The 26,041-nt window shown below is 41.5% G+C and overlaps 1 protein-coding gene across 1 annotated transcript; it reads left to right on the forward strand.

The window, feature by feature from the left end:
- Positions 1 to 2,100: 2,100 nt before the first annotated feature.
- LOC139025660 (uncharacterized) lies at positions 2,101 to 12,051 on the forward strand. The gene is made up of 6 exons (XM_070440816.1): positions 2,101 to 2,201; positions 9,077 to 9,273; positions 9,511 to 9,665; positions 9,926 to 10,389; positions 10,534 to 10,742; positions 11,115 to 12,051. The coding sequence occupies exons 1-6, from the start codon at positions 2,186 to 2,188 to the stop codon at positions 11,367 to 11,369; spliced, it is 1,296 nt and encodes a 431-aa protein (XP_070296917.1). The 5' UTR covers positions 2,101 to 2,185; the 3' UTR covers positions 11,370 to 12,051.
- The last annotated feature ends 13,990 nt before the right edge of the window (positions 12,052 to 26,041 follow it).

Consider the following 26,041-nt stretch of genomic DNA (forward strand, 5'->3'; position numbering starts at 1 on the left):
CCGATCAGTGGAGTGAGAGCCAGCTGTGTAATCATTTACACAGTGTCTCCACAATGGACATAGAGGCTATGGCTGCTGCCTTCTCCCAATTGCCTGCACTTGTAGTTTCTCCTGCGCATGTTTGGAGGCACATCGTAACTTGCCGATACCACATGCAATTGAGCCTCAACAAAACTTCAGTTGCCACTTTGCCGCAATGCCCTCGCCTGGTTTCTCCGACACCTCGTATAGCCAATAACTCCTCGATGAGCACAGGTATGGTCAAATAATTGCAAAAAGACACTCTCCTGTTCAACCAGAACATCTTGATACCATCAACAATTAATACAAAATTGTACATATCGGAAGAACCTAATCTCAGCTGCAATGCTCGAATGATTTATTGGCCATGATGTTCAGAATTTCATTCTGTGTTTTGGGCCTCTTGAAAACGTCAACCCTCTTTGCGCAAGAGTTTGCGGTTCAAAATTGCTGGGGTGTGGCTGATATGGCTTTTATCACTGAGGTAACTGGACAATGCTGTGCCACTTGTCCCTATACTGGCTGCTGCAACAGGGTGACACCTGTCCTGCCGTGGCTGTGACATTGTCTCTGAAGTCTCTCTCCCTGTCTTTCCTTTCACCACCCTCCACAGACTCAGTCTGTCTCCTAGAAAAGAAAATAAGTGTTTGCTACTTCTAACTTAAATACTACGTACAACTACACAATAATCACAACAGCAATGCATTGCCATAAACAAATCTTAGTTAGTCATCAGTTAAGTTGAGACGGTATCCATGGCATTTTCAATTATGTCCCTATTTTCAGAGTAAAAAAAATGAAACCTTTCATAATGTGCCAAACAAAGACTCAACAAACTTCCTGAGACTCCTTTGTCTCTGCCAGTCTGTCCCTGCTATCTGTCCCCAGCTCTGCTGTCTGTGTGCCATCTGTTGCCTGCTCTGCTAATGACATCATTGTCGAACATTCCATTATAGCATTTACTCTTTCTATGAACATTTTATCAACTCGTCTTTGAGATATTAGCTACTAGAGTTCTTACTTTGCTTTTGTGTACTGAAAAATACTCTGATGTCCGTTCTTTTACTTTTTCTGCCATTTTTCTACCTGGCTGGCTGGCCCGTCTAGCTCACACACACACATTTACACAACATATGCTACACCTTTTCTAATTTTATATATAGTTTGTTCATATTGGTGTGGGCTTCCAACCAATATTCTGAATTGTAAAGCTAGAGAACAAATTCCGTTCTGTGGTGTTTGCTATAATCTTAAAAAAAAAAAGGTGAAATAAAATAAATGTAAAAAAGTTACTGCAGACAATTTAGCTTTGCAAACGACCATTAAATATATTTAAGACAATGTATAAGGAGTGTAGTTCTGTTCAGTTTGGACTTCAGTTTATAGCTAACCTTATCACAGGACTTTGAAGCACTAAAGCTGCATGCCTATCTTGGAATAAATTGACGATAGCAAAGATTCAATCTTGACGACGAAATTAATGGAATAGGTACTAGCTAGCTTGCTAGTTAATGTTTGCTTTAGTTTGCGCGCTACTCTGCAAATTCAGCGTAGTGTGTGAACCCTGCCAACATAAAAATGTAAACATTGCTATGGCGCGATTGACTGGATTAACCTCACGTCAGTTACGTACATGTGCCTTTCGGACAGTAGATACGAACCCTCTATTACCTTGCCAGCTAAAGAACTGGCAGTGGATCAAACCATTGTGAGGCAAAGGGCGGGGTGGTCGCAATCTTTTGAAACTTAAAAAGGCGCTATTAAGTGTCTATAATCAGCACAACTGCTTTCATTGCGTATTATTAATATTATTGAAATTACATAGTTATGTTTACAGTGATAKATTGGGGGGGACAAATCATATTTTTCCCAGGATGGGGGGGTCGTGTCCCCCCCGTCCCCCCCGGGATTTCCGCCTATGGCTCTTATACTACAAATTCTTAACCCAGCCCTCAGAATTTTCAATAAAAAGGCCCAGTTAGAGACATTGATCCACACCACACTGAGAGCAGCGATTGCTAAATCATTGTTGAGATATTTAATTAATCTTTGTATTCTGACCTATTCTAACATCTTTGATCTTGCAGCTTAAGTAAATTATTATCTTTCGATTATTTCTTCAGTCAAATTTAGACTCTGAAACGGAAAACTCCACTCATCAATCATGTCATCTGATACAGGTAAGACCTCACAGATTGTTAATCATATTGTACAAATTGTCCCCTTTGTCTGCAACTCATGAATTTCTAATTGCCAGACCATTATGATAGAAAATAAGTATGATATAATCTGGAGATCTATGATGTTCGTGACATTTGTCTACAAGATCGTGTAGTAGTGTGGGGTATGTCTGGCTGTCAATGGTAGGGTAGTGTGTAATTGATGAAATGTATTATATTTTTCAGTGTTTTCTAATTATTTGCTTAATATGTCTCAATGTGTGACTGATGTCGCCCCTCGTGTGTGCGCGATTTTTCATGGACAGGACTCGCAAGATCAAGTGCGCCTATAGCCTAATATCAAACAATTCAAATCATCAATAGCCTGCCTATACGCTGTATGAAGTGCTTTCTTGGTGAAACACAGAGCAAAATTTACTTCCTAAATATGATATCATTTTTACATAAACTGGAAATAAATATTGATAGGCTACATTAGAGCTAATAAATTGAAATAAATGTACAAACAATTATTGAATGAATCCTTTCTGTAGGCTACATAAATACATTAAATCATTATAATTAGAGTACTATACCAGAGAGCATTCTTTACCCACATAGGATCAATAGCTTATTTTAAAGAATATTGAGCGAACAACGTTGTTTATAAAGTATCTTGAGCGATATGCTATCGGCACAAGTGCATCTTCTATCACTGATCTTTTAGTCTGTAGTTATTTTTTTTATTAGACTCTCTTATCCAGTGAGACTTACAGTAGTGAGTGCATACATTTTCGTACTTGTCCCCCGTGGAAATCGAACCCACAACCCTGTGAGTGCGCATATCCATTAGCCTTATCATTGGATGAGTCGGTGCCACTGGAAAGCATTTTTAAGGACAATAACTTATTCTTCATATTGTATAATCTGTGTCTCCACTATTTTCGCTGGCCTAGGACTGCATTCAAATATGTTGTTTTTATTGATCCCAGTTTATAAGAGTGCACTGTCATTCCGGTCATTGTACGGTAGGTATTACATGCTGACCAGACCGGACACGTCGTGTGCGCGAGCGTCGCAAAATAAATTTAGAAATCCATGTTATTCAATTATTGCACCCACACTGGTCGCGCGCGCCAACGAGCGTCTGCGACGCCAAGGGCTAAAATAGAACTCATTCCTATTTCTGACGCAGATCGCGCTGCAAGTCCTGCCTCTCCCATCTCCTCATTGGTTTATAGAATCAAGTACCCACGTGCCATCTCCTCATTGGTTATACCCACGTGGGTGATTGAAAGACGAACTGTTTTGTAGTCGTAGTAATACAATGAACGTTTAGATGGATCACCATATAAGTTATACGATGAAAAAGCCTGGAAGGAGGAGAGATGACTAGAAACAATTCGGTTGGCCGTTTTATGTATGGATTAATTGTCGGAGTAGAGGTCCTTGTGCATTTCAGGTAAAATAACAACTCAATGTTTATATCCCAGGACAAATTAGCTAGCAACAGCAAGCAACAGCAAACAGCTAAATAGGACAAATTAACGTTAGCTAGCAAGTGCAAGCTAACTAGCTAAATTGCCATACATGTTTAATGCTTTTCGACCTGTCCCCAAATTAATGTCATTGGTTCAGAGTTTGTTTTGATATTTTAACTTGCGTGTCGTGATCGCGTTTGGTGTGGGGGGTGCAAAATACATTTATGCACGATGGCACACGCGTGCAGCCGGTTTGGGTTCCGTGTTACAGTATTAAAAGATTCTGCTAATGTCTCCAGTCACGTAAAATTATGTATGGATTTGCATGAACTGCGTTGTTAAATTACAACACAATTCCGGACCATACTGTAGCAATATTGATGTTACCTCATATTGATGTTACACAGGAAACGGAAAGCAGTTGTTACTTACTTTATTAATGTGCTGGTTGACAACATTCCTAGTAAAGTTTTGCTTAACTATATATCTTTGTCTGTCGTGACTACAACACAAAGCATATTGAAACATGGTGACAGCGGTACTCAAAAGAACCTGGATCTCATCGATGTAAATGAAGAGTACATCCCAGGCGGCAGTTTGAAAAAGTACCGTGTTTACAGGCTAGTCATTGTGCCGAACGTCAACGTTAGCTAGCTATCGTGAGTGACTCTATGCTAAAAGCTACAAGCTACTAAGAAACCAAAAGGTACTCGAGGATATTGGAAATTAAACAACACACTTCATACTACTCTCATTGAAAACATCAAATCGTTAGCCAAATATATTTTTGCAAGAAAAGACGGGTCATGGAAATAGATGGGAATTTTTGAAATATAAAATCAGAATGGTAGCCGTTAAACATGCCAAAGAGCTGATGCACTTAAAGAACCTTAGAAAAAACTATCTGATGAGCAAGCTTGACAGTTTWCTAAAGAAAGATAATCTATCTGAAGAAGAGGAGTCTGTATTTAAGTCTTTACAACTAGAATTAGAACAGCTTTACACGGATCTGGCAAAGGGTGCCTTTGTAAGGTCAAGAGCAAAATGGATTGAAGAGGGGGAAAGAAATACTAGTTACTTTTTTTGCACTTGAAAAGAGAAACTACAAAAGAAAATCTATAACTGCACTCAAAATGAACTATGTTTTATGCAAAGATCCCACTACAATATCATAATTTGTCAATTCCTTTTATAAAAACCTTTACAGTTCTCAATTTCAGGAAGATGTTTGTGAAATGTCCCTGTAATTGAGGATGATTTCCACTCAGTTTGCGATTCACCTGTGTCAATTGAATAAATTAGAGGCTCTGAATTCAATGAAAAGATGGAAATCACCTGGCCCTGATGGCCTGTCAGTTKAATTCTATAGACAGTTTTGGGAGTTACTAGAAGACCTGATTTTTAATATGTTTCAAGATTGCATTAAAAGCGGGGAAATGGTCTCCACTATGAAACAAGGCCTTATTTCATTGATTCCGAAGCCCGATAAAGACCCCTCTCTCATTGACAATTGGAGACCAATTACTTTATTAAATATTGATTACAAATTGATTGCTCTGGTTTATGCCAAAATATTAAAGAAAGGAATAGATACCATTATAAATGACAAATATATAAATAGTTCTGTGTTACTAAACCTTAATACTTCCAAAAGATTCAGTATCAACAGAAGTGTACGACAGGGATGCCCAATTTCGCAATTTTTATTCATTTTGGTTGAGGAACTTCTATCTCTAGATATTCTGAATAATGCAATTGTATATGGCTTAACCATTTTGAACAAAGAAATCAAAATGTCCCAACTGGCTGATGATACTACTCTTTTTTAAAGAGACAAAGACCAGGTCGCCCATGACCTTAATGCTATAACTGCATTTTCTATTGCATCAGGATTAAAACTGAATTTTTCTAAATGTGAAATCTTATGTTTATTTGACTCTGATGATAAAGAAATAGAAAATATTCCTGTWAAGGACTGTGTTAAATATTTCGGAATACATCTGTCAAAAAACACTTATTCAGACAACATGTGAATTTCTCTCCTAAATTAAGACAACCAAAAATATATTTAATAATTGGCTACAAAGAGATCTTTCTATACTTGGGAGAGTACTTCTGTCCAAGGCAGAGGGACTGTCTCGTTTTGTGTACCCCTCATTATCGTTACGTGTAAGTCCTGCTACTTGTAAAGAGATCAATAAGACCTTTCTTGACTTCATCTGGAAAAATGAGTCTCAAACTAAAAAAGTCTGTCCTTTCTAACAAAAGAGCTGAAGGCGGTCTAGAAGCGTTGGATTCTGTTGACATAAACACTTTCAAGATCAACTGGTTGAAAAGATGTTTGATCAGTACCGATTCAATATGTTATTTAATTCCAAGTAATGTGTTTAATAAGTTGGGAGGTCTTCAATTTTTACTGAATTGTAATTATATTCCTGAAAGATTACCYGCTAAATTGGCTAGGTTTCACCAACAAGCTTTATTGGCCTGGAAAATATGTTTACCTAATAATTTTTCCCCACATAAAGCTCTTTTGTGGAATAATTCAGACATAACTGTAAGGAATAAGTCATTGTTCTACCCCAGCTGGCATGAGAGGAATATTGACTTTGTTCTTGATGTTTTCGACAACGGGTAATATTCTTACATATGAACAATTTATAACATTGAATGACTTTCCAATACCTTTCAGAGAGTTTATTTCTGTGATCAAAGCCGTTCCCAGTGGTCTAACTACACTAATTAAAACTCAGCTTTGGTGATGATCACAAAGTTTATCCAGAACTCAGATTGGAAGGCGTGGGCTTACTTGAGAAATCTTGTTGTAATAAATATATAAGACAAATTCTTCATTCACAAAACCAATTTACACAAGATTAAAATTTCTCTGGATGCTTATTCCTTACATTGTCTGGAAAAATGCAGAGTTAAGGCCTTATAAATATTGTATAACCAAACAAAGTTAAGGAAGTGCACTTTAAAGTTTTACATAAGATATATTCATGTAATTCTATGTTATCCAAATGTGTGGCTATTGATGAAACCTCATAAAAGCCAGTCACCTAGAGCCCTGCAGTCAGGTATTGGAAAACAACAGGATCCTGGACTAAAGAGCAAATTAAACAGGAGTACTCTGATGTATTCCAGGGAGATGGATGCTTACCCAGCAAACTGATGCTGGAAGTGGATGAGCGAGTGGAGCCTGTCCAGCTGCCAAAGAAGAGTGCCAGTAGCACTATATAAACCACTCAAAGAGAAGCTCAGTGGTCTAGAGAAAAGAAGGATAATAAAAGCAGTTGAAAAAAGCACAGATTGGATTAGCAGCCTGATCGTGGTGAAGAAACCGCCTGGAAAACTAAGAGTGTGTATTGATCCAAAACCTCTCAACAAGGTGCTCAAGTGGAGCCATTACCCACTTCCCACTATTGAAGACATGCTGCCAGATCTGAACAGAGCATGCGTGTTCTCTGTTTGTGATGTAAAAAAATTATTTTGGCATGTGGAACTGGAGGAGGAATCCAGCTATCTCACCACGTTCTCTACTCCTATGGGACGCTACAGGTCTCTGCGCATGCCAATGGGTGACAACATGCCTAGTAAAGTTTGCTTAACTATATATCTTTGTCTGTCGTGACTACAACACAAAGCATATTGAAACACATACAACCAATTTTTCTCGCACATGTGCAAATCCTAAAAACACCTCTGCTTTACACTTTGACACTATAGCCTACGCAAATGCGATGATAAACCAGATGGTGTTAGCAAACTAATAGCCTTGCTTGTAGGACTATTTTATTTCAGTCAAAACATAGGCCTACTGTATATCCTGCTGTGTGCGCTATTGAGTGTTGGCCGCATGAGAAGAAAAAGGTGTAGCCTAGCATATTATAGGCCGAATACTACAGTATATAAGCCCTACTATTATATTTGGTTCTGTTATGTAAAATACTAATGAATCATTATGTGAACATGCGAGACAATGATTCAGCTTTGATCTAAMTTCACTAAAAGAGCACCATTGTGAGAAGTGATCATTTTATATTTGTAATATTAATAATACGTGATTAGTAGGACTATTAGACATAGGAAACAGATCATGATCAGGATTATTTTAAGCGATTTAAGCACCATAACCAAGTGGTCACATATGTTATGGGTTCCACTGCTCAAGAGGGCTCCGTGGAGTTTTATAAACATCAAGGCAGACATGCGGTTAATTTGGATCCTAGATCTCATTGGTGGGAGGCTGCCTGCTGCAGCCTGGTATCAAAGCATTTCACATTCTTCTGTATGTAAATCCAAGACATGCCATTTAATATGATATGTTACGTTTTGTATGGTATGCATACATTTTTGGGGTGTCCAACTGCCATTTTGTATGATATGTTACGAATTGCAATTCATATTATGTTACAAATTTGCTAAAGTTACTATATGTTATGAATTAGTAAAACATGATATGTTACGAATTCTTGCTAAGTGGCTAACGTTAGCTAGCTGGCTAATGTTAACAAGGCTAGGGGTTAGGGTTAAGTTAACTGCCCCTGAACAAGACAGTTAACCCACTATTCCTAGGCCGTCATTGAAAATAATAATTTGTTCATACTGACTTGCCTAGTTAAATAAAGGTAAAATAAAATAAAAAAGTTTACAAGTTAGGTTAAAGGGTTAAGGTTAGGGGAAGGGTTTGCTAACATGCTAAGTAGTTGCAAAGTAGCAAGTAGTTGAAAAGTTGCTAATTAGCTAAAGTTGTCCATGATGAGATTTGAACTTGCAAGCTTTGGGCTGCTAGACATTAGACATTAGTCTAGCAGGCCCATCCATTCATCCATCCATCCATCCACCTACCCACCCTGACCAACCACCCTATGTTCGTTCAAACATAACATGTCATGTTAATTTGAGTGTCGCGGATTTACTTTTACTATGTTACATCTAGTCTATGAGACCAGGTGGATCAGTTTGTCTGCATACACAATAGAGGTGGTAGTCTATGTTTCTGTAAGCTTTCTGTAAGCTCGTGTCAAACACAAGGCCTACGCGTGACACATTTCTATCCAGCCTTCGCAATGATTTGGGTTGTCAATTAATTTTGGCCCGCTTCCATACCACCCGCGATACACTGCATTGCACCCCCCCCCCCCCCCCCCCACCAATAGCTCCACGGTCATTGAGAATCCATTGTAGGTGAAAAACAGAGGGAGAGGGAGGGTCACTTGTTTCTTTTTCATGCGTTTAGGGAGGTCATGTCAAAAATATACACTATTTTGGTAAGTGAGGGTCAATTTAATATCAGAGGTCAGATTATTTACATTATAAATAACTTACAGTCCCTAACCACTCACCACAACTCACAACTTACTCCTCTGTGTATTGTATTCAATGTTGATGTTTTCTTCACTTTCACCTTAGCTGTAGTTCCATCCAAACATCAAATGGACAGCCCAGATTTCATTAGAGATCTGCTGCCTGCTGCAGAGAAGACAGCCCTGCTGTACAACATCTCCTACCTGAGCCTGGCCAAATTCCCCTCTCTGGAGAGAATCATCAGAGCCAATGCTGTTGAGTCCCAAATGCTGTTCTCCTCCTCTGAGGCTCTGCTGCTGCTGGTATTTCAATCTTACTGTTTCTTACCTTGTAAACTGTGTTAATTTGTCATTAGATGACCTAATTTAGACAATACTGAGGTGTTTCTAGCCTCGTAAACTGTGTTAGTTTGTCATTAGATGGCCTAGCTTACACTATACTGGTAGACTAAGATAATATTTTACAGCAGTTTAGTTATGCTAATGGCGGAAGGTAGGACATCATTGACCTTGTACTATGTGACATGTTCTTATCAACAGTGTGTTAGCACCAGTGACAACATGGTCAAGACATTATTCCCTATGCTGAAGGCTGCTGTGAAGAAAAATAATCCATTGGTTGCCGTCAAATTCCTGGYGAAGGCCAATCAGTGGATCCATGATATCATCAAAGAAGTTGAAAAAATAGTAGATGAGTAAGYCAATATAAATGTTATAGAGTGCATTCTGTTCAGCCCTGAGTGGGGATTAAACTAGCAGCATCAACACACGCAATTGAAAGCCAACCTTCTTAGCAAGCAGAGCAAGAGAGTTTTACATTCACTACATACACCTTGAACATGAAACAAACATTCAGATCATACCACATAGCAGGTAGTTATRGGAAAAATATTTCAATGTGTTGACAATKAAATATGTYAAAKATTTKRTMATGTTCTCTCACTAMTTTATTTAGCTACAAGAAACTCAACATTGGGGTGGCRACYRYCACCARCRATGTTATTTCCACCAAAGAAGAAACAGAGGACAAGAAGAGAAAGCTGACCAAGGAAGAGGAGATCCTGCATAATTATGTTAARGAATACAATATGAAGCTAAGTGGCATCCAGTCAGCTCTGAATGAGGTCRATAGAAARATCMMCGATGCTGATACGGAGCTGCGTGAGTTGGTTAACRGCATTGCCAGKAGAAACAAGAAGTTTGGCATAGTGGCTGCCGTGGTTCCCTTCATAGGCTTGATCATCAATGCTATCCAGATGGGAATCAATGACCCTACTGATATTGCAGCCATTGAGTTGGCCAAGAACAAGATGAATCAGCTTCAGCAGGACAAGACCCGTTTGAGTAACAACGAGTGGGAGGCCGAAACGGAGGTGATGAAATCCCAGATGGAGCTGACCAGAGCCAAATTTGACCTGGGTAAGGAAAGACATTAAGGACTCCACTGCTTTGTACATGGTGGTCGTTCCTTTCTTTCATGACATTGCCTCTGCTATTTGGGAACTGAATAAGACAAGAGGTAAATAAGAGGTATGTCAATGCTGTTTGTATTTGTTTTTCCAGGTTCTGTTCCTGATCCTGTCCATCTGGCTGAGGTTCAAACCTGCCTGACCCGGATCCAGAAGATTCTGCTGCAACTCAGAAGCTTCTGGGAGAAGATCGGAGTGATGGTGACCAACCTGCAGCAGAAGACCTTCGCTGGGGAAGACCTGATTGATKTTCTCYCAGMTTTTRAGGAGGAGTTCTTGGATTCCTTRCAAGTAGCTGAAGAGGTGAATTAATACATTTTCTCTGCTGGCACTCTGCCAGAATAATGTATCATTGTTTGTACTTCATATCATTACTTATGTGAATTATCCTGCTAAAGGGTAATGTAACTCAAAAAGGGCTAAAATCCTTTTCATACAACAACACCACCAATTTAAGGCAACAGCTTTAAAACCTAATAACATCTAATCTAATCATCAAAATCACAAGGATATAGGGTAAGTTAGGTCAGCATTTCTCAATCCATTGATGGAAGGCTTACTGTACATGGTGGGCAAGAACAAAAATGTGTCTCCCAGGAACGGATTGAGAAACTGAAGGGAATCCAACCTTGACTGAGACCATAGCTAATTTCTCTCTCTTGGTTTACCCCATAGGCTTGGAAGATGTTTAGTGGGAGATGCCAGAGCGTCATGGGCATGTTTAGTGTCCAGTCGAAGGATGCCTACAAGTTCCTGGAGACCAGTCCATCCTCGCTCACCCAGGAAGAGTGGCAGGAAATGTATGATGCTGTGACAGCCAAACTGCATTCCTTCTACCCTGCCCTCAAGGCCAAGCAGGCCCTTGAGGACCAGCAGGCCATTGAGGACCAGCAGGCCATTGAGGACCAGCAGGCTGCAGAAAGTAACTAATGTTTGCATCCACTGTCACCAGGTTAACATTCAAATATATTTTTTTGTTGGTCTTATATTGACATTGGTGACAAGTAGGATTTGTGGGCATAATTAATAGTTCACATGCTGTTATGAGTAACTTTCCATTATTTAGTTTTTCATTGTTGATTATTGTGTTGCGCTTTTATTAGAGCTCATCATCTACTATGCTAACAGTATAATACCAAACTGGCTTTTGTTCACCTATCTTCTTGGAGTATACTAATGTTGTTGGTAGCAGGCAGGTTTTAAGGCTTCTGGTCTGTTCAAAGACTTCAATAGTTTAACTTTGTGCAGAGCTTTCAGGAATATGAACTGATCTATATACATATGTATACGCTACAGTATTCATAAGTAATCATGTATAATCACAATGTGTGTTTTTGGTATATCAGTATGTCAGTTTCAATATACTATCATGTATAATTAGTTTAGAGCCATAGAGGAGGAGTTTAGAGCCATAGAAGAGGAGTTTAGAGCCATAAAGGAGGAGTTTAGAGCCATAGAGGAGGAGTTTAGAGCCATAGAAGAGGAGTTTAGAGCCATAAAGGAGGAGTTTAGAGCCACAGAGGAGGAGTTTAGAGCCATAGAGGAGGAGTTTAGACCCATATAGCCATATAGGAGGAGTTTAGAGCCATAGAGGAGGAGTTTAGAGCCATAGAGGAGGGTCTTAATGGCTATATGTACTTGTACTTTCTTCTGTTCTCTGCTGCTTATCTCCTGAAATCTCTTATGAAAACTAAACTAAATATAATCAAAATCAAATTAGACTACAATGTTCTTTAATGCATGTTTATTATGGAATAAATCTGAGTAAGATCAACCATGGTGTCTTAATATGTTCTCAAAGATGATCTAGGACTGACATTGGCCCATTGTGTGGACCAGGGATCAGCTATATCAGAGAAACGTCTAGAGAGAAATGTAGCTTGTGCTAAGGCTTACTGATTCTGCGTCTGACTGGCAGTCCTTCAGACACTTGAGAAATAGATGTCTATCCCTGGCTAGAAAAGCAAAAACAACATACTTCTTGAACTGTGTGTCTGAGAATGGTGGGAATCCAGCTGCCTTCTGGAAGGTAGTAATATCTCTGAAACAAACACCCTCTCATTACCCCAGCAGGTTATGACAACTTCTGGTCCCATAACAGATAAGATGGACATTTGTGGTGTTTATAATAACCACTTTGCCTAAGAGGGCTACTTATTTKATAAAAATAGCTTCTGAAAACTCTGATTCCTGTAGAGCAGGTATTCCCATACTGGGGTACTGGGGGTATGCSCAATGCCGTTGGGGGTACGCCAAATAAAAATGTGATTCACATAAAATATTTAAAAGAAACATTTTCAAACAGTGCATTTATATTTTCMAACAGGGCCTTACATTTGGGTGAGTTTTTTTTCTCGTCTGAGTAGCCTCGTTTCACTGCCAAAAATAACATTAAACCATCTAGTGTTCAGCAAAATAACAACACAATGTCAAATACAGGTAGCCTAGTYAAATAATTAACATCCAATCACATTAACTGTTTCTCTCTTGCGGGAATTCCACTAACGGTCCGTATGTAGCCAAACGTAGCTGCTGCTCATTCCGTTTRCTYGAAAATKKATAAATGGTTAAAAAAAAGTAAGGCACATACCAGCTCTACTAAACCTGCACCTGTCGACAACATAAATTGTTCTGCTTTCATGAGCAATCCAATGCTAGCATCAGTAAWTCTACATTTGTTGTTAGCCCAGCTAGCATGGACACTGACAGWTGTGAATCTGATGCAGCCGAAGAGCTACTGCCCTTTTACCCGGGAAAGCACMGAACAACAGACAGGGACTTTGCACCTAAGTCCTCCACAATAGTATGGGGCTTGCCTGTCCTAGCCACTCAGTAGCTCACCATATAAGACGCTTCTAGCCCCTTCTTTTTAATTGTATCTGTTGCTTTTAAAAAACTCTCCAAAAACTCTTCGCATACAAGACAGTGAATGCTATGCATTACAGCTGGATGAGTCAACAGACGTGGTAGGCCTGGTACAGCTCCTGGTATATGTCCGTTACGTTTATGGGGGGTCAGTTAAGGAAGACATCCTCTTCTGCAAACCACTGGAAACCAGAACAACAAGAGAGGATATTTTTAAAGTACTGGACAGCTATGTGACATCAAATGGTCTTTGGTGGCCAAGATGTGTTGATATCTGTACTGATGGTGCAAAAGCCATGAAAGGGAGACATAGTGGAGTGGTAACGCGCATGCAAGAAGTTGCTCCCGACGCCACTTGTGTCAGAGTCCTTTAAGAACAGTGGGTTGGAGTCAGGCGCAGAGAGCAGAGGGTTCGAATAAATKTATATTTTATTACCGGAAAAAACGGTCACACCAAAAACACAAGGCGCATCAACTGACCGGCCCATACATAGGACCCAAAATGTCCGGAAAAATAAAATACAATCGAACATCCACAAACTAACAGAATAACAATCCCGCACAAACCTAGGCGGGGCTAACAGGCTTAAATAGACAAAAATCAAGAAACACAATAAGGAACAGGTGCAACTAATAAGACCAAACGAACAGAAAAGGAAAAAGGGATCGGTGGCGGCTAGTAGACCGGCGACGACGACCGCCGAGCACCGCCCGAACAGGCAGGGGAGCCACCTTCGGTGGGAGTCGTGACAACTTGGGTACATTGCAGCATCCACCAAGAGGCTCATGCTGCCAAAGGAATGCCTGACAGCTTGAAAGACGTTTTGGACACTACAGTGAAAATGGTTAACTTTGTTAAAGGAAGGCCCCTGAACTCTCGTGTATTTTCTGCACTAAGTAATGATATGCGCAGCGACCATGTAACGCTTTTACAACATACAGTGTGCGCTGGTTATCAAGGGGCAAAGTATTGACACGTTTTTTTGAGCTGAGAGACGAGCTTAAAGTTTCTCACACAACTGGCCTATCTGGGTGATGTTTTCTCACCTGAATGATCTGAATCTAGGATTACAGGGACTCTCCGTAACTATATTCAATGTGAGGCTATAATTAAGCTCTTCTCTCTCTACATTAACAAGGACAACACACTGGTGGGAGTCGTGACAACTTGGGTACATTGCAGCATCCACCATGCTGCAATGTATTTTGGGTCCTATGTATGGGCCGGTCAGTTGATGCGCCTTGTGTTTTTGGTGTGACCGTTTTTTCCGGTAATAAAATATACATTTATTCGAACCCTCTGCTCTCTGCGCCTGACTCTCTGCGCCTGACCATCATTGTATGATTTGTTGTGTGCAAATGAACTCAAGCTTACAGACAATGTCAAATGTGATATAGCGAAGCACCTGAGTGAGTTGGATGCAMAATTACACAGGTACTTTCCCGAAACAGATGACACAAACAACTGGATTCATTATCCCTTTTATGCCCTGCCTGAAAGGGAGGAAGAGAGCCTCATCGAAATTGCAACAAGCGGTTCTGTGAAAATTGTATTTAATCAGAGGCTACTGGCAGATTTCTGGATTGGGCTATGCTCAGAGTATCCTGCCTTGGCAAATTGCGCTGTTAAGACACTGATGCCCTTTGCAACCACGTACCTATGTGAGAGTGGATTCTCGGCCCTCACTAGCACGAAAACTAAATACAGGCACAAATKATTTTAGACAGACTCTCCAATACAWCCCAACATTKCAGMGTTATGTGCATCCTTTCAAGCACCCCCTTCTAATTAACCTGTGGTGAGTTATTGACAATTTTCAATTAACAAATAAAGTTTTACATGTACAATGACTAAATAAAGAGCAAAATGATTGATTATTATTATTATTTGTGCCCTGGTCCTATAAGAGCTCTTTGCCACTTCCCATRAGCCAGAATCATTCTTATGTTTAATAAATGTATCGTATGTGTGTGTGGCAGGCTTACAATGATGGCATAAAACAACATTTGAGAGTGCGCTGACCCTGGTGTTACAGGGGGTACCTAGCTGGAGGTTGAATGTTTGAAGGGGTACGGGACTATAAAAGTTTGGGAACCACTGCTGTAGAGGGAGTCCTTTACTCACCTTGAGCCAGGTTGCAGAGAACGATACATTCCCAGATACACATTCCTCATTTTCATGAAACCATTTGATGTCTATGATGTATGACGTGCCTTACTGCCACAAGAATCGACCCTGTACCAAAGACAATCCACTGGGGCTGATTCACTAGATCCCTTTTTGATGCAGCTTTCTGTCCCACTTATTTCACAATCATGAACCTATATTTTTTATCACAATTTTTGTCTGGGTTATCCCTAAGATGTGTAAAATGGCAGAGATCTTTCTGACTTGGAAAAATATTTGTATTCTTTTATTTAACTTTATTTAACCAGGTAGGCCAGTTGAGAACAAGTTCTCATTTACAACTGCGACCTGGCCAAGATAAAGCAAAGCAGTGCGAAAAAACAACAACACAGAGTTACACATAAACAAACGTACAGTCAATAACACAATAAAAAATATATATACAGTGTGTGCAAATGGAGTAAGGAGGTAAGGCAATAAATAGGCCATAGTAGAGAAGTAATTACAATTTAGCAATTTAACACTGGAGTGATAGATGTGCAGATGATGATGTGCAAGTAGAAGTACTGGTGTGCAAAAGATCAGAAAAGTAAATGAAAAACAAAACGGAGATGAGGTAGGTAGTTGGATGGGCATTTACAGATGGGCTGTGACCAGCTGCAGTGTGTCGGTAAAATGCTCAGATAGCTGATGCTTAAAGTTAGTGAGGGAGATATAAGTCTCCAACTTCAGCGATTTTTGCAATTCATTTCAGTCATTTGGCAACAGAGAACTTGAAGAAAGGCAGCCAAAGTAGGTGTTGGCTTTGGGAATGACCAGTGAGATATACCTGCTGGAGCACTGCTACGGGTGCGTGCTGTTATGGTGACCAGTGAGCTGAGATAAGGTGGGGCTTTACCTAGCAGAGCTTGTAGATGACCTGGAGCCAGTGGGTTTAGCGACGAGTATGAAGCGAGGGCCAGCCAACGAGAGCATACAGGTCGCAGTGGTGGGAGTATATGGGGCTTGGTGACAAAACAGATGGCACTGTGATAGACTGCATCCAATTTGTTGAGTAGAGTGTTGGAGGCTATTTTGTAAATGACATCGCCGAAGTCGAGGATCGTAGGATGGTCAGTTTTACGAGGGTATGTTTGGCAGCATGAGTGAAGGATGCTTTCTTGCGAAATAGGAAGCCGATTCTAGATTTAATTTTGGATTGGAGATGTTAATGTGAGTCGGGAAGGAGAGCTTACAGTCTAACCAGACACCTAGTATTGTGTAGTTGTCCACGTATTCTAGTCCGAACCGTCCAGAGTAGTGATGCTGGATGGGCCGGCAGGTGCGGGCAGCGATCGGTTTGAAGAGCATGCATTTAGTTTTACTTGCATTTAAGAGCAGTTGGAGGCCACGGAAGGAGAGTTGTATGGCATTGAAGCTCATCTGGAGGTTAGTTAACACAGTGTCCAAAGAAGGGCCAGAGGTATACAGAATGGTGTCGTCTGCGTAGAGGTGGATCAAAGATCACCAGCAGCAAGAGCGACATCTTGATGTAACAGAGAAGAGAGTCGCGCCAGAATTGAACCTTGTGCATCCCATAGAGACTGCCAGAGGTCCAGACAACAGGCCCTCCCCTTGACATACCGAACTCTATCAGAGAAGTAGTTGGTGAATCATGAGGGACAATCATTTGAGAAACCAATTCAGTTGAGTCTGCCAATAAGATGTGGTGATTGACAGAGTCGAAAGCCTTGCCAGGTCAATGAATACAGCTGCACAGTACTGTCTCTTATCGATGGCGGTTATGATATCGTTAGGACCTTGAGCGTGGCTGAGGTACACCCATGACCAGCTCTGAAACCAGATTGCATAGCGGATTCGAAATGGTCGGTAATCTGTTTGTTAGCTTGGCTTTCGAAGACCTTAGAAAGGCAGGGTAGAATAGATATAGGTCTGTAGTAGTTGGGTCTAGAGTGTCCCCCCTTTGAAGAGGGGGATGACCGCGGCAGCTTTCCAATCTATGGGAATCTCAGACGATACGAAAGAGAGGTTGAACAGGTTGTAATAGGGGTTGCAACAATTTCTGCAGATAATTTTAGAAAGAGAGTTTCCAGATTGTCTAGCCCGGCTGATTTGTAGGGGTCCAGATTTTGCAGCTCTTTCAAAACATCAGCTATCTGGATTATGGGTGAAGGAGAAGTGGGGGTTTGGGCGAGTTGCTGTGGGGAACGCAGGGCTGTTGACCGGGGTAGGGGTAGCCAGGTGGAAAGCATGGCCAGCCGTAGAAAAATGCTTATTGAAATTCTCAATTACATTGGATTTATCGGTTGTAACAGTGTTTCCTAGCCTCAGTGCAGTGGGCAGCTGGGAGGAGGTGCTCTTATTCTCCATAGACTTTACAGTGTCCCAGAACTTTTTTGAGTTTGTGCTAAAGGATGCAAATTTCTGCTTGAAAAAGCTAGCCTTAGCTTTCCTAACTGCCTGTGTTATATTGTTCCTAACTTCCCTGAAAAGTTGCATATCACGGGGGCTGTTCGATGCTAATGCAGAACGCCACAGGATGTTTTTGTGCTGGCCAAGGGAAGTCAGGTCTGGAGAGAACCAAGGCTATATCTGTTCCTGATTCTACATTTTTTGAACGGGGCATGCTTATTTAAGATGGTGAGGAAGGCACTTAAAAAAAAAACAGGCATCCTCTACTTACGGGATGAGGTCAATATCCTTCCAGGATACCCGGGCCAGGTCGATTAGAAAGGCCTGCTCGCTGAAGTGTTTTAGGGAGCATTTGACAGTGATGAGGGTGGTCGTTTGACACGCGAACCCATTACGGATGCAGGCAATGAGGCAGTGATCGCTGAGATCTTGATTGAAAACAGCAGAGGTGTATTTGGAGGGCAAGTTGGTTCGGATGATATCTATGAGGTGCCCGTGTTTACGGATTTGGGTTGTACCTGGTGGGTTCATTGATAATTTGTGTGAGATTGAGGGCATCAAGCTAGATTGTAGGATGGCCGGAGTGTTAAGCATGTCACAGTTTAGGTCACCTAGCAGCACGAGCTCTGAAGATAGATGGGGGCAATCAATTCACATATGGTGTCCAGGGCACAGCTGGGGCAGAGGGTGGTCTATAGCAAGCGGCAACAGTGAGAGACTTGTTTCTGGAAAGATGGATTTTTAAAAGTAGAAGTTCAAATTTTTGGGGTACAGACCTGGATAATAAGACAGAACCCTGCAGGCTATCTCTGCAGTAGATTGCATCACCGCCCCCTTTGGCAGTTCTATCTTGTCAGAAAATGTTATAGTTAGGGATGGAAATTTCAGAGTTTTTGGTGGACTTCTAAGCCAGGATATCAGACACGGTTAGGACATCCGGGTTGCAGATGTGCTAAAGCAGTGAATAAAACAAGCTATGGGAGGAGGCTTCTAATGTTAACATGCATGAAACCAAGGCTTTTACGGTTACAGAAGTCAACAAATGAGAGCACCTGGGGAGTAGGATTTGAGCTAGGCACTGCAGGGCCTGCATTAACCTCTACATCACCAGGAACAGAGGAGGAGAGTAGGATGAGGGTACGGCTAAAGGCTATCAGGACTGGTCGTTTAGTGGGTTCGAGAACAGAGAGTAAAAGGAGCAGGTTTCTGGGCGTGAGAGAATAGATTCAAGGCATAATGTACAGACAGAGGTATGGTAGGATGTGAATACATTGGAGGTAAACCTAGGCATTGAGTAATGATGAGAGAGATATGTTCTCTAGAGACATTTAAACCAGTGATGTCACCGCATATGGGAGGTGGAACTAAATGGTAGGTTAACTTCTTATGGCTGGGGGCAGTATTGAGTAGATTGGATGAATAAGGTGCCCAGAGTGCCAGAGTAAACGGCCTGCTCCTCAGTCCCAGTGCTAATATATGCATATTATTAGTAAATTTGGATAGAAACCCTCTGAAGTTTCTAAAACTGTAAATGATGTCTGTGAGTATAACAGAATCATATGGCAGGCAATAACCTGAGACAAATCCAAACAGGAAGTGGGAAATCTGAGGTTGGTCGATTTTCAACTCAGCCCCTATCAAAAACACAGTGGGATATGGGTCAAGTTGCACTTCCTAAGGCTTCCACTAGATGTCAACCGTCTTTAGAAACTTGTTTCAGGCTTCTACTGTGAAGTGGGGCCGGATGAGAGCTCTTTGAGTCAGTGGTCTGGCAGAGAGTCACGCACTGGTCACGCGCATTTCACATGAGAGCGACCTGCGTTCCATTGCTTTTCTACAGACATAGGAATTCTCCGGTTGGAACGTTATTGAAGATTTATGATAAAACATCCTAAAGATTGAATCTATACTTAGTTTGAAATGTTTCTACGACCTGTAATATAACTTTTGAACTTTTCGTCTGGACCTGCACGCGCGTTTGGATTTGTGTACTAAACGCCCTAACAAAAGTAGCTATTTGGACATAAATGATGGACATTATCGAACAAATCAAACATTTATTGTGGAACTAGGATTCCTGGAGTGCATTCTGATGAAAATCATCAAGGTAAGTAATATTTATAATGTTATTTCTGTTGACTCCAACATGGCGGATATATTTATTTGTTTTCTGAGCGCCGTTCTCAGATTATTGCATGGTTTGCTTTTTCCGTAAAGCTTTTCTGAAATCTGACACAGCGGTTGCATTAAGGAGAAGTATATCTCTAATTCCATGTGGTAACACTTGTATTTTCATCAACATTTATGATGAGTATTTCTGTAAATTGATGTGGCTATGCAAAATCACTGGATGTTTTTGGAACTACTGAACGTAACGCGCCAATGTAAACTCAGATTTTTTATATAAATATGAACTTTATCAAAACAAACATACATGTATTGTGTAACATGAAGTCCTATGAGTGTTATCTGATGAAGATCATCAAAGGTATAGTTATTAAATTTATCTCTATTTGTTTGCTTTTTGTGACTCATATCTTTGGCTGGGAAAATGGCTGTGTTTTTTCTGTGGCTTGGTGGTGACCTAACATAATCGTTTGTGGTGCTTTCGATGGAAAGCCAATTTGAAATCGGACACTGTGTTGGATTAACAACAAGATTACCTTTAAAACGCGTAGTAGATACATGTATGTTTGAGGAATTTTAATTATGAGATTTCTGTTGTTTTGAATTTGGTGCCCTGCACTTTCACTGGCTGTTGTCATATCGATCCCGTTAACGGGATTTCAGCCTTAAGAATTAAGGCATATTGAGCAGGGCTAGAGGCTCTACAGTGAAATAAGACAATAATCACTAACCAGGAGAGTAATGGACAAGGCATATTGATATTAGGGAGAGGCATGCGTAGCCGGGTGATCATAGGGGTCCAGTGAGTGGTTGGGCTGGCTGGAGACACGGCGATTCARACAGCTAGCAGGCCGGGGCTAGCAAGCTTGCAAACCGAGGCTAGCAAGCTAGCAGAAGGGCCTTAGAGGGACGTCTCGACGGAGGAAAGTCTGTTTTGGCCTCCGCATGTGGTGACGTCAATAGACCAGTCGTGATGGATTAGTAGGGTTCCGAGTAGCAGAGGGGTCCAAGTCCAATTGGCAAAATAGGTATAGTGGCCCAAGAAATTGGTCGATGGATCTGTACAGCTAACAATCCAATATGCTCTAGACAGCTAGCAGCTAGCGGGCCGTGGCTATCGGATGGGCATTCAGGGGTGGTCGCGATGTAGAGGCCAGTTGAGTACCCCCTCGAGCAGATTACGTCGTTGTCCAGTCGTGAAGGATCGGCGGGGTTCCGTGCCCCGTACCGGCAGTAGAAGGGGTTTGGGTATTGTAGCCCAGGAGTGGCTGATGGGCCTCTTTTAGCTAGCCGGGGGAAAGGGCCTAGCATGGGCTAGCTCCAGGCTAATTGGTGCTTGCTCCGGGACCGACGTTAGCCAGTACTCGGATAGCAGCTAGCTAGCTGCGAAGATCCAGGTGAAAATGTCCAGAGCTTGCGGTAGGAATCTGGGGATATGGAGAGAAAATAGGTCCTGTATGCTCTGGTTTGAGTCGTGGTGTACAAACTGGCGAGAGCTTTCCGAGCTAAAGGTTAGCTGATGACCGCTAGCAGTGGTTAGCTGACTACTAGCTAGTAGCAAGTTAGCTGGCTAGCTTCTGTTGGGGGATTCCCAATTCGAGGTGAATAATACTTTAGAAAAAAACTGTTGTCACATTGGGTGAGGCGGGTTGCAAGAGAGTGTTTTGAAGTTGAGTTTTAGAAAAAAAAATTAAAGATATGCGAAGAAAATATCTAAAAAATATATACACGGGACACGACAAGACGAGGACAAAAGACGTCTGACTGCTACGCCATCTTGGATAATTATTATCCATGGCCTAGTGTAGTGTAGGGGGAGTCTGAGGGAGCTGCCTTGAGGGTAGCGGGGATGAGGGAAGGGCTCCACGTACCATGGGAGAGCCACCTGGAAGAGAGGGTAGACCAGGCGTCACCAAAACAACCACACAGGGTTTGATACCCACCAAAATTATAGGAAATACAGCTGATGCTTTGTTTTTTGTTGTTTTTCAAATTCAAAAGGTATTATCCTTATTGGATCAGTTTGCTGGGTGAACATTGTCTCTCTTCCACATGTATTACACATATATTAATATGGGTGAAAACAAGGGAGAATGTGCATAAGCACCCTGGGACCAAAGTCAGACTATAACAGAAAGAAAGAAGTCAAAATTAAAACTGTGTTTGAAATATCTGTGACTTTTAAAAATGTACATTTGATTCAAACTGAGAATTTTAAACCAACTTATGGGTTACTTTAGAATGCGGACATGAGATGTGTCTGACTCTACACAAAACTAATCAAAGAAAGACCCAAAAGAAAAAAGAGAAGAGGTGTTCATTTAGGAAATGTGCTCAACTACCCCGGTATTTTGCTGTGTCCACTCAACGCCAGTCACACATTCAGTTCAGCAAATGGTTTCTAAATGGTTTCTAAACTGGTTCTGCAAAAAAACATTGTGTGAAGGCATCTGGTTGAAATAGGCAGACAAACAGGGATACAAAGAACATTCCATACAGAAGAGGAAAGGCCAGTGAGGAGAGGGGTGGTCACATGGTCAATAACAGATCTGACAAAGGGAGAAATGGAACCCATTTCATGTTATCAGACAGAGAGAGAGAGAGAGAGAGAGAGAGAGAGAGAGAGAGAGAGAAATAGTATTATATAATAAAAGGTTTAGAACCTAATCCTGCTCAAGGGTAGATGAGGAAAGAGCAATAAGAGTTTATTTTTCAGATCACTGTCAATCCCTGATAAGGCTCTCTGCAGAGGCTGTCATGAAAATGTCTTCATATTCACTGATGAGTCATACTTTTTTGTGTGAAAGTCCACGTAAACACATTGAGCTCTTTAAATGAACCATTCCATTAGTTTACATGACAACTCTAAGCCCTGGGGCAGGATTGGACTTTCCTTGGTGTGTGGTGTGGTTGTGGCTCAAAGTAGAACCTACCCTTAATCACAAATCTATGATCAGATTTACCATGCCTACCTCTCCTATCCCTCTCCTATCCCTCTCTACCCCTCCCTCTCCACCATCCCTCTCCACCCTCCCTCTCAGGCACCCTCCTCTCCTATCCCTCTCTACCATCCCTCTCCTACCCCTCCTTCTCCTATCCATCTCCACCCACCCACCCATCCCTCCCTCTCCTATCCCTCTCCACCCTCCTTCTCCACCCTCCTTCTCCTATCCATTCCACCCCTCCCTCTCCTATCCTCTCTCCATTCAACATGAACGCTAGCCTAAGACGTGTGTGTGTGTGTGTGTTGTGTGTGTGTGTGTGTGTGTGTGGTGCTGGTGCTGTGCGTGCGTGCGTGCGTGCGTGCGTGCGTGCGTGCGTGCGTGCGTGCGTGCGTGCGCTGCGTGCGTGCGTGCGTGCGTGCGTGCGTGCGTGTAACTGTGTGTGTGTGTATGTGTGTGTGTGTGTATGTGTGTGTGTGTGTAACACATTTGTGTGTGCATTTGCGTGTTCATTTGTACGTGTGTACAAGAAAAAAACACTAGCCCACTGTAACCTCATTTAGATTTGACCTTCGAGAACAAAGACTGGTGTAAGTCTAAGATGATTCATCAACAACATGATGGAACTGCCCCACTCAGACTGATGCTGGTGTCTGGCAAGACGCAGATACGGTATTTCAGGAGAGAAGGGTGGAAAAAGCCAATAGTACTATTTCTGTAAAGATGCCTATGTTTTTGCACTGCTACACAACCCTTCTCCCCAATCCCAAACCCACTGTGTGCTCAACCTGGCACTACCAGTCCATGGCGTTCCCTTTGGCACCCCCTGGTGTCTCCTGGGTAATAACTGTGTCATGGTGGCCTTGGCACAATTATAAATTGTATTCTATAGCTGCTGCATTCACAGCTATGCACTAAAACTATCATCAGGGGGTGGTTTTTCCCCCCTTCTCTCCTTCAGGAAAGCTATTCAGAATAATGCAGAGCCAGGAGTTTTATCTGACCACGTGTCCTGATAAGGAAACACTGATCTGGAACCTTGTAATAGGATCTATCTGGACCCTAGTAATAGGATCTACTGGACCCTAGTAATAGGATCTATCTGGACCCTAGTAATAGGATCTAACTGGGCCCTGTAACAGGATCTAACTGGCCCCTAGTAACAGGATCTAACTGGACACTAGTAATAGGATCTAACTGGAACCTAGACTTTATCCTGGCCAGGTCACATGGTCAGAAAAACATCCTCCTAGCCCATACCTTCCTTACGGTTGGAGTTTGTGAATATTTACCCTTGAAAGAGTGAAAGTAAATGTTGTTGATGTTGTGCTGTTCACTGTTCATTTCTACTCCATCTATTGATTGATTACATGCTGATTGAATCATAATTGATAAACAGGGTGGCAATTCACCAAGCAGGAGGCATTTTACTTAAGAGAACCCTTTGAGGTATACCTCATCATTCTCTGGTTCGTATCTCACCTGTTTCAAGTTTAGCATAAGAACTAGAGAGAGAATGTCATACTAATAACAAGTGTGTCACGCCCTGGCCATAGAGAGCCCTCAGGGTTCTCTATGGTGCTTTAGGTCAGGGCGTGACTCGGTTCACAGGTTATTCGCTCTATGTTCTATGTTGGTGTGTTAGTGTGGTTCCCAATTGGAGGCAGCTGATGTTCGTTGTCTCTAATTGGGGACCATACTTAAGTTGTCTTTGGTTCCCACCTGTTTGTGGGATATTGTTTTGTGTATGTGCATGTAGCACCACGGATGTCACTGTTTATTGGTTTGTTTAAGAAGTTTCACTTTATTAAAAGATGTGGAACCTAAATAACGCTGCGACTTGGTCTGTCTTTCCTCACGAACGTGACAGTGTTTTTATTACCTCTCTGTACTACGAAATATGTAGCCTGAGTGACAGTCTGTTTGTGCCATCATTCCAATTCCTTGTCATTAAAATATTAAAATGATCATCCTCCCTCATCTTAAACGGCACCTACCACCACCGTTTGACACCCACCTTCTTAAATCCCCTGTGTCCGCGGCCCTGGCTCTCCGTAACTTGGACCAGAGACGGAAGAGGAAGCGAAACATCCCACGCCCTCATTTTTTACTGGTTCATATACAGTTAATGAACTAAGCAGACCAGACCCAGCTGCTATCACATTAGTTCCTATTGGAGAGCCACCCCTTAAGCAGACCAGAACTGTAAGACATCTTCATTTATCCACCATCTGTGCTTGGACTGTGGTGGTTGTGGTTCTTCATCAATTAATACTGCTGCTGACTCATAAACTCTCACTGTCATTTCTCATGCAGACTTCACTACTCCAAAAGGAGTTTTGGCTCTATAATCTGACCAGGAAAAACTCTGGGTTCTACAGTGAAGAGCTGTCTGTACCTGCCTCTAAAGAGAATGGCTTGTGGTTTATTGTATTTCCTCAACCAGCCCAAACTTCACCCAGCTCTGTTTCGCTTTCAAAAGTTATCTCTTATTGACTGCAGCGTATTCTGTAGAAGCATAATCTATAGACCTTAAACTATAGACCCCTCAAAAATAGCCCACTTCAGTCCCACAAATATTCCATTATCATGACTACTTTAGCTGTACTAAAAACAAGTGAAAATTAACATTGAGGTTTCAACAGTCTGAGATGTTACTTTTCAAATGGTAGTCTACCATTTTATTTTATTTCAACAAAATAATGTTAAAAAAATACATTAAATGTCAAAACAGGATGTGAACTCATCTAAGCCTACATATCTATAACCTATCTGATCATCTTACAATACACTGTTTTGAGTCTTAAACAGGCCATTCAATATCAAAGTACATCATACAGTATGCCATGAAAATTACTGGTCATTCATTAGCAACAGGCATGTTAGCAAGACCCACTGAAAACAAGCAAAACAGAACAAATGAATGGTCTAATAACCCCATTGCAATGCAGTATACTGTATCTACACAGAATCACACACAGTCATCATAAGTCTTATCAGGGTCTTCTGCACCCCTCTCAGTGTCAGGTGGTATGTTCTGCTCAGGCTCCACTCTGGCACGGTCTACTGAATTCCCCTCTGGAGGACTCCATTTTCCTATAGACCAAGGTGATGACAAGGCAAGATGG

Source organism: Salvelinus sp. IW2-2015, unplaced genomic scaffold (assembly GCF_002910315.2).
Source record: "Salvelinus sp. IW2-2015 unplaced genomic scaffold, ASM291031v2 Un_scaffold3035, whole genome shotgun sequence".
Taxonomy (NCBI): domain Eukaryota; kingdom Metazoa; phylum Chordata; class Actinopteri; order Salmoniformes; family Salmonidae; genus Salvelinus; species Salvelinus sp. IW2-2015.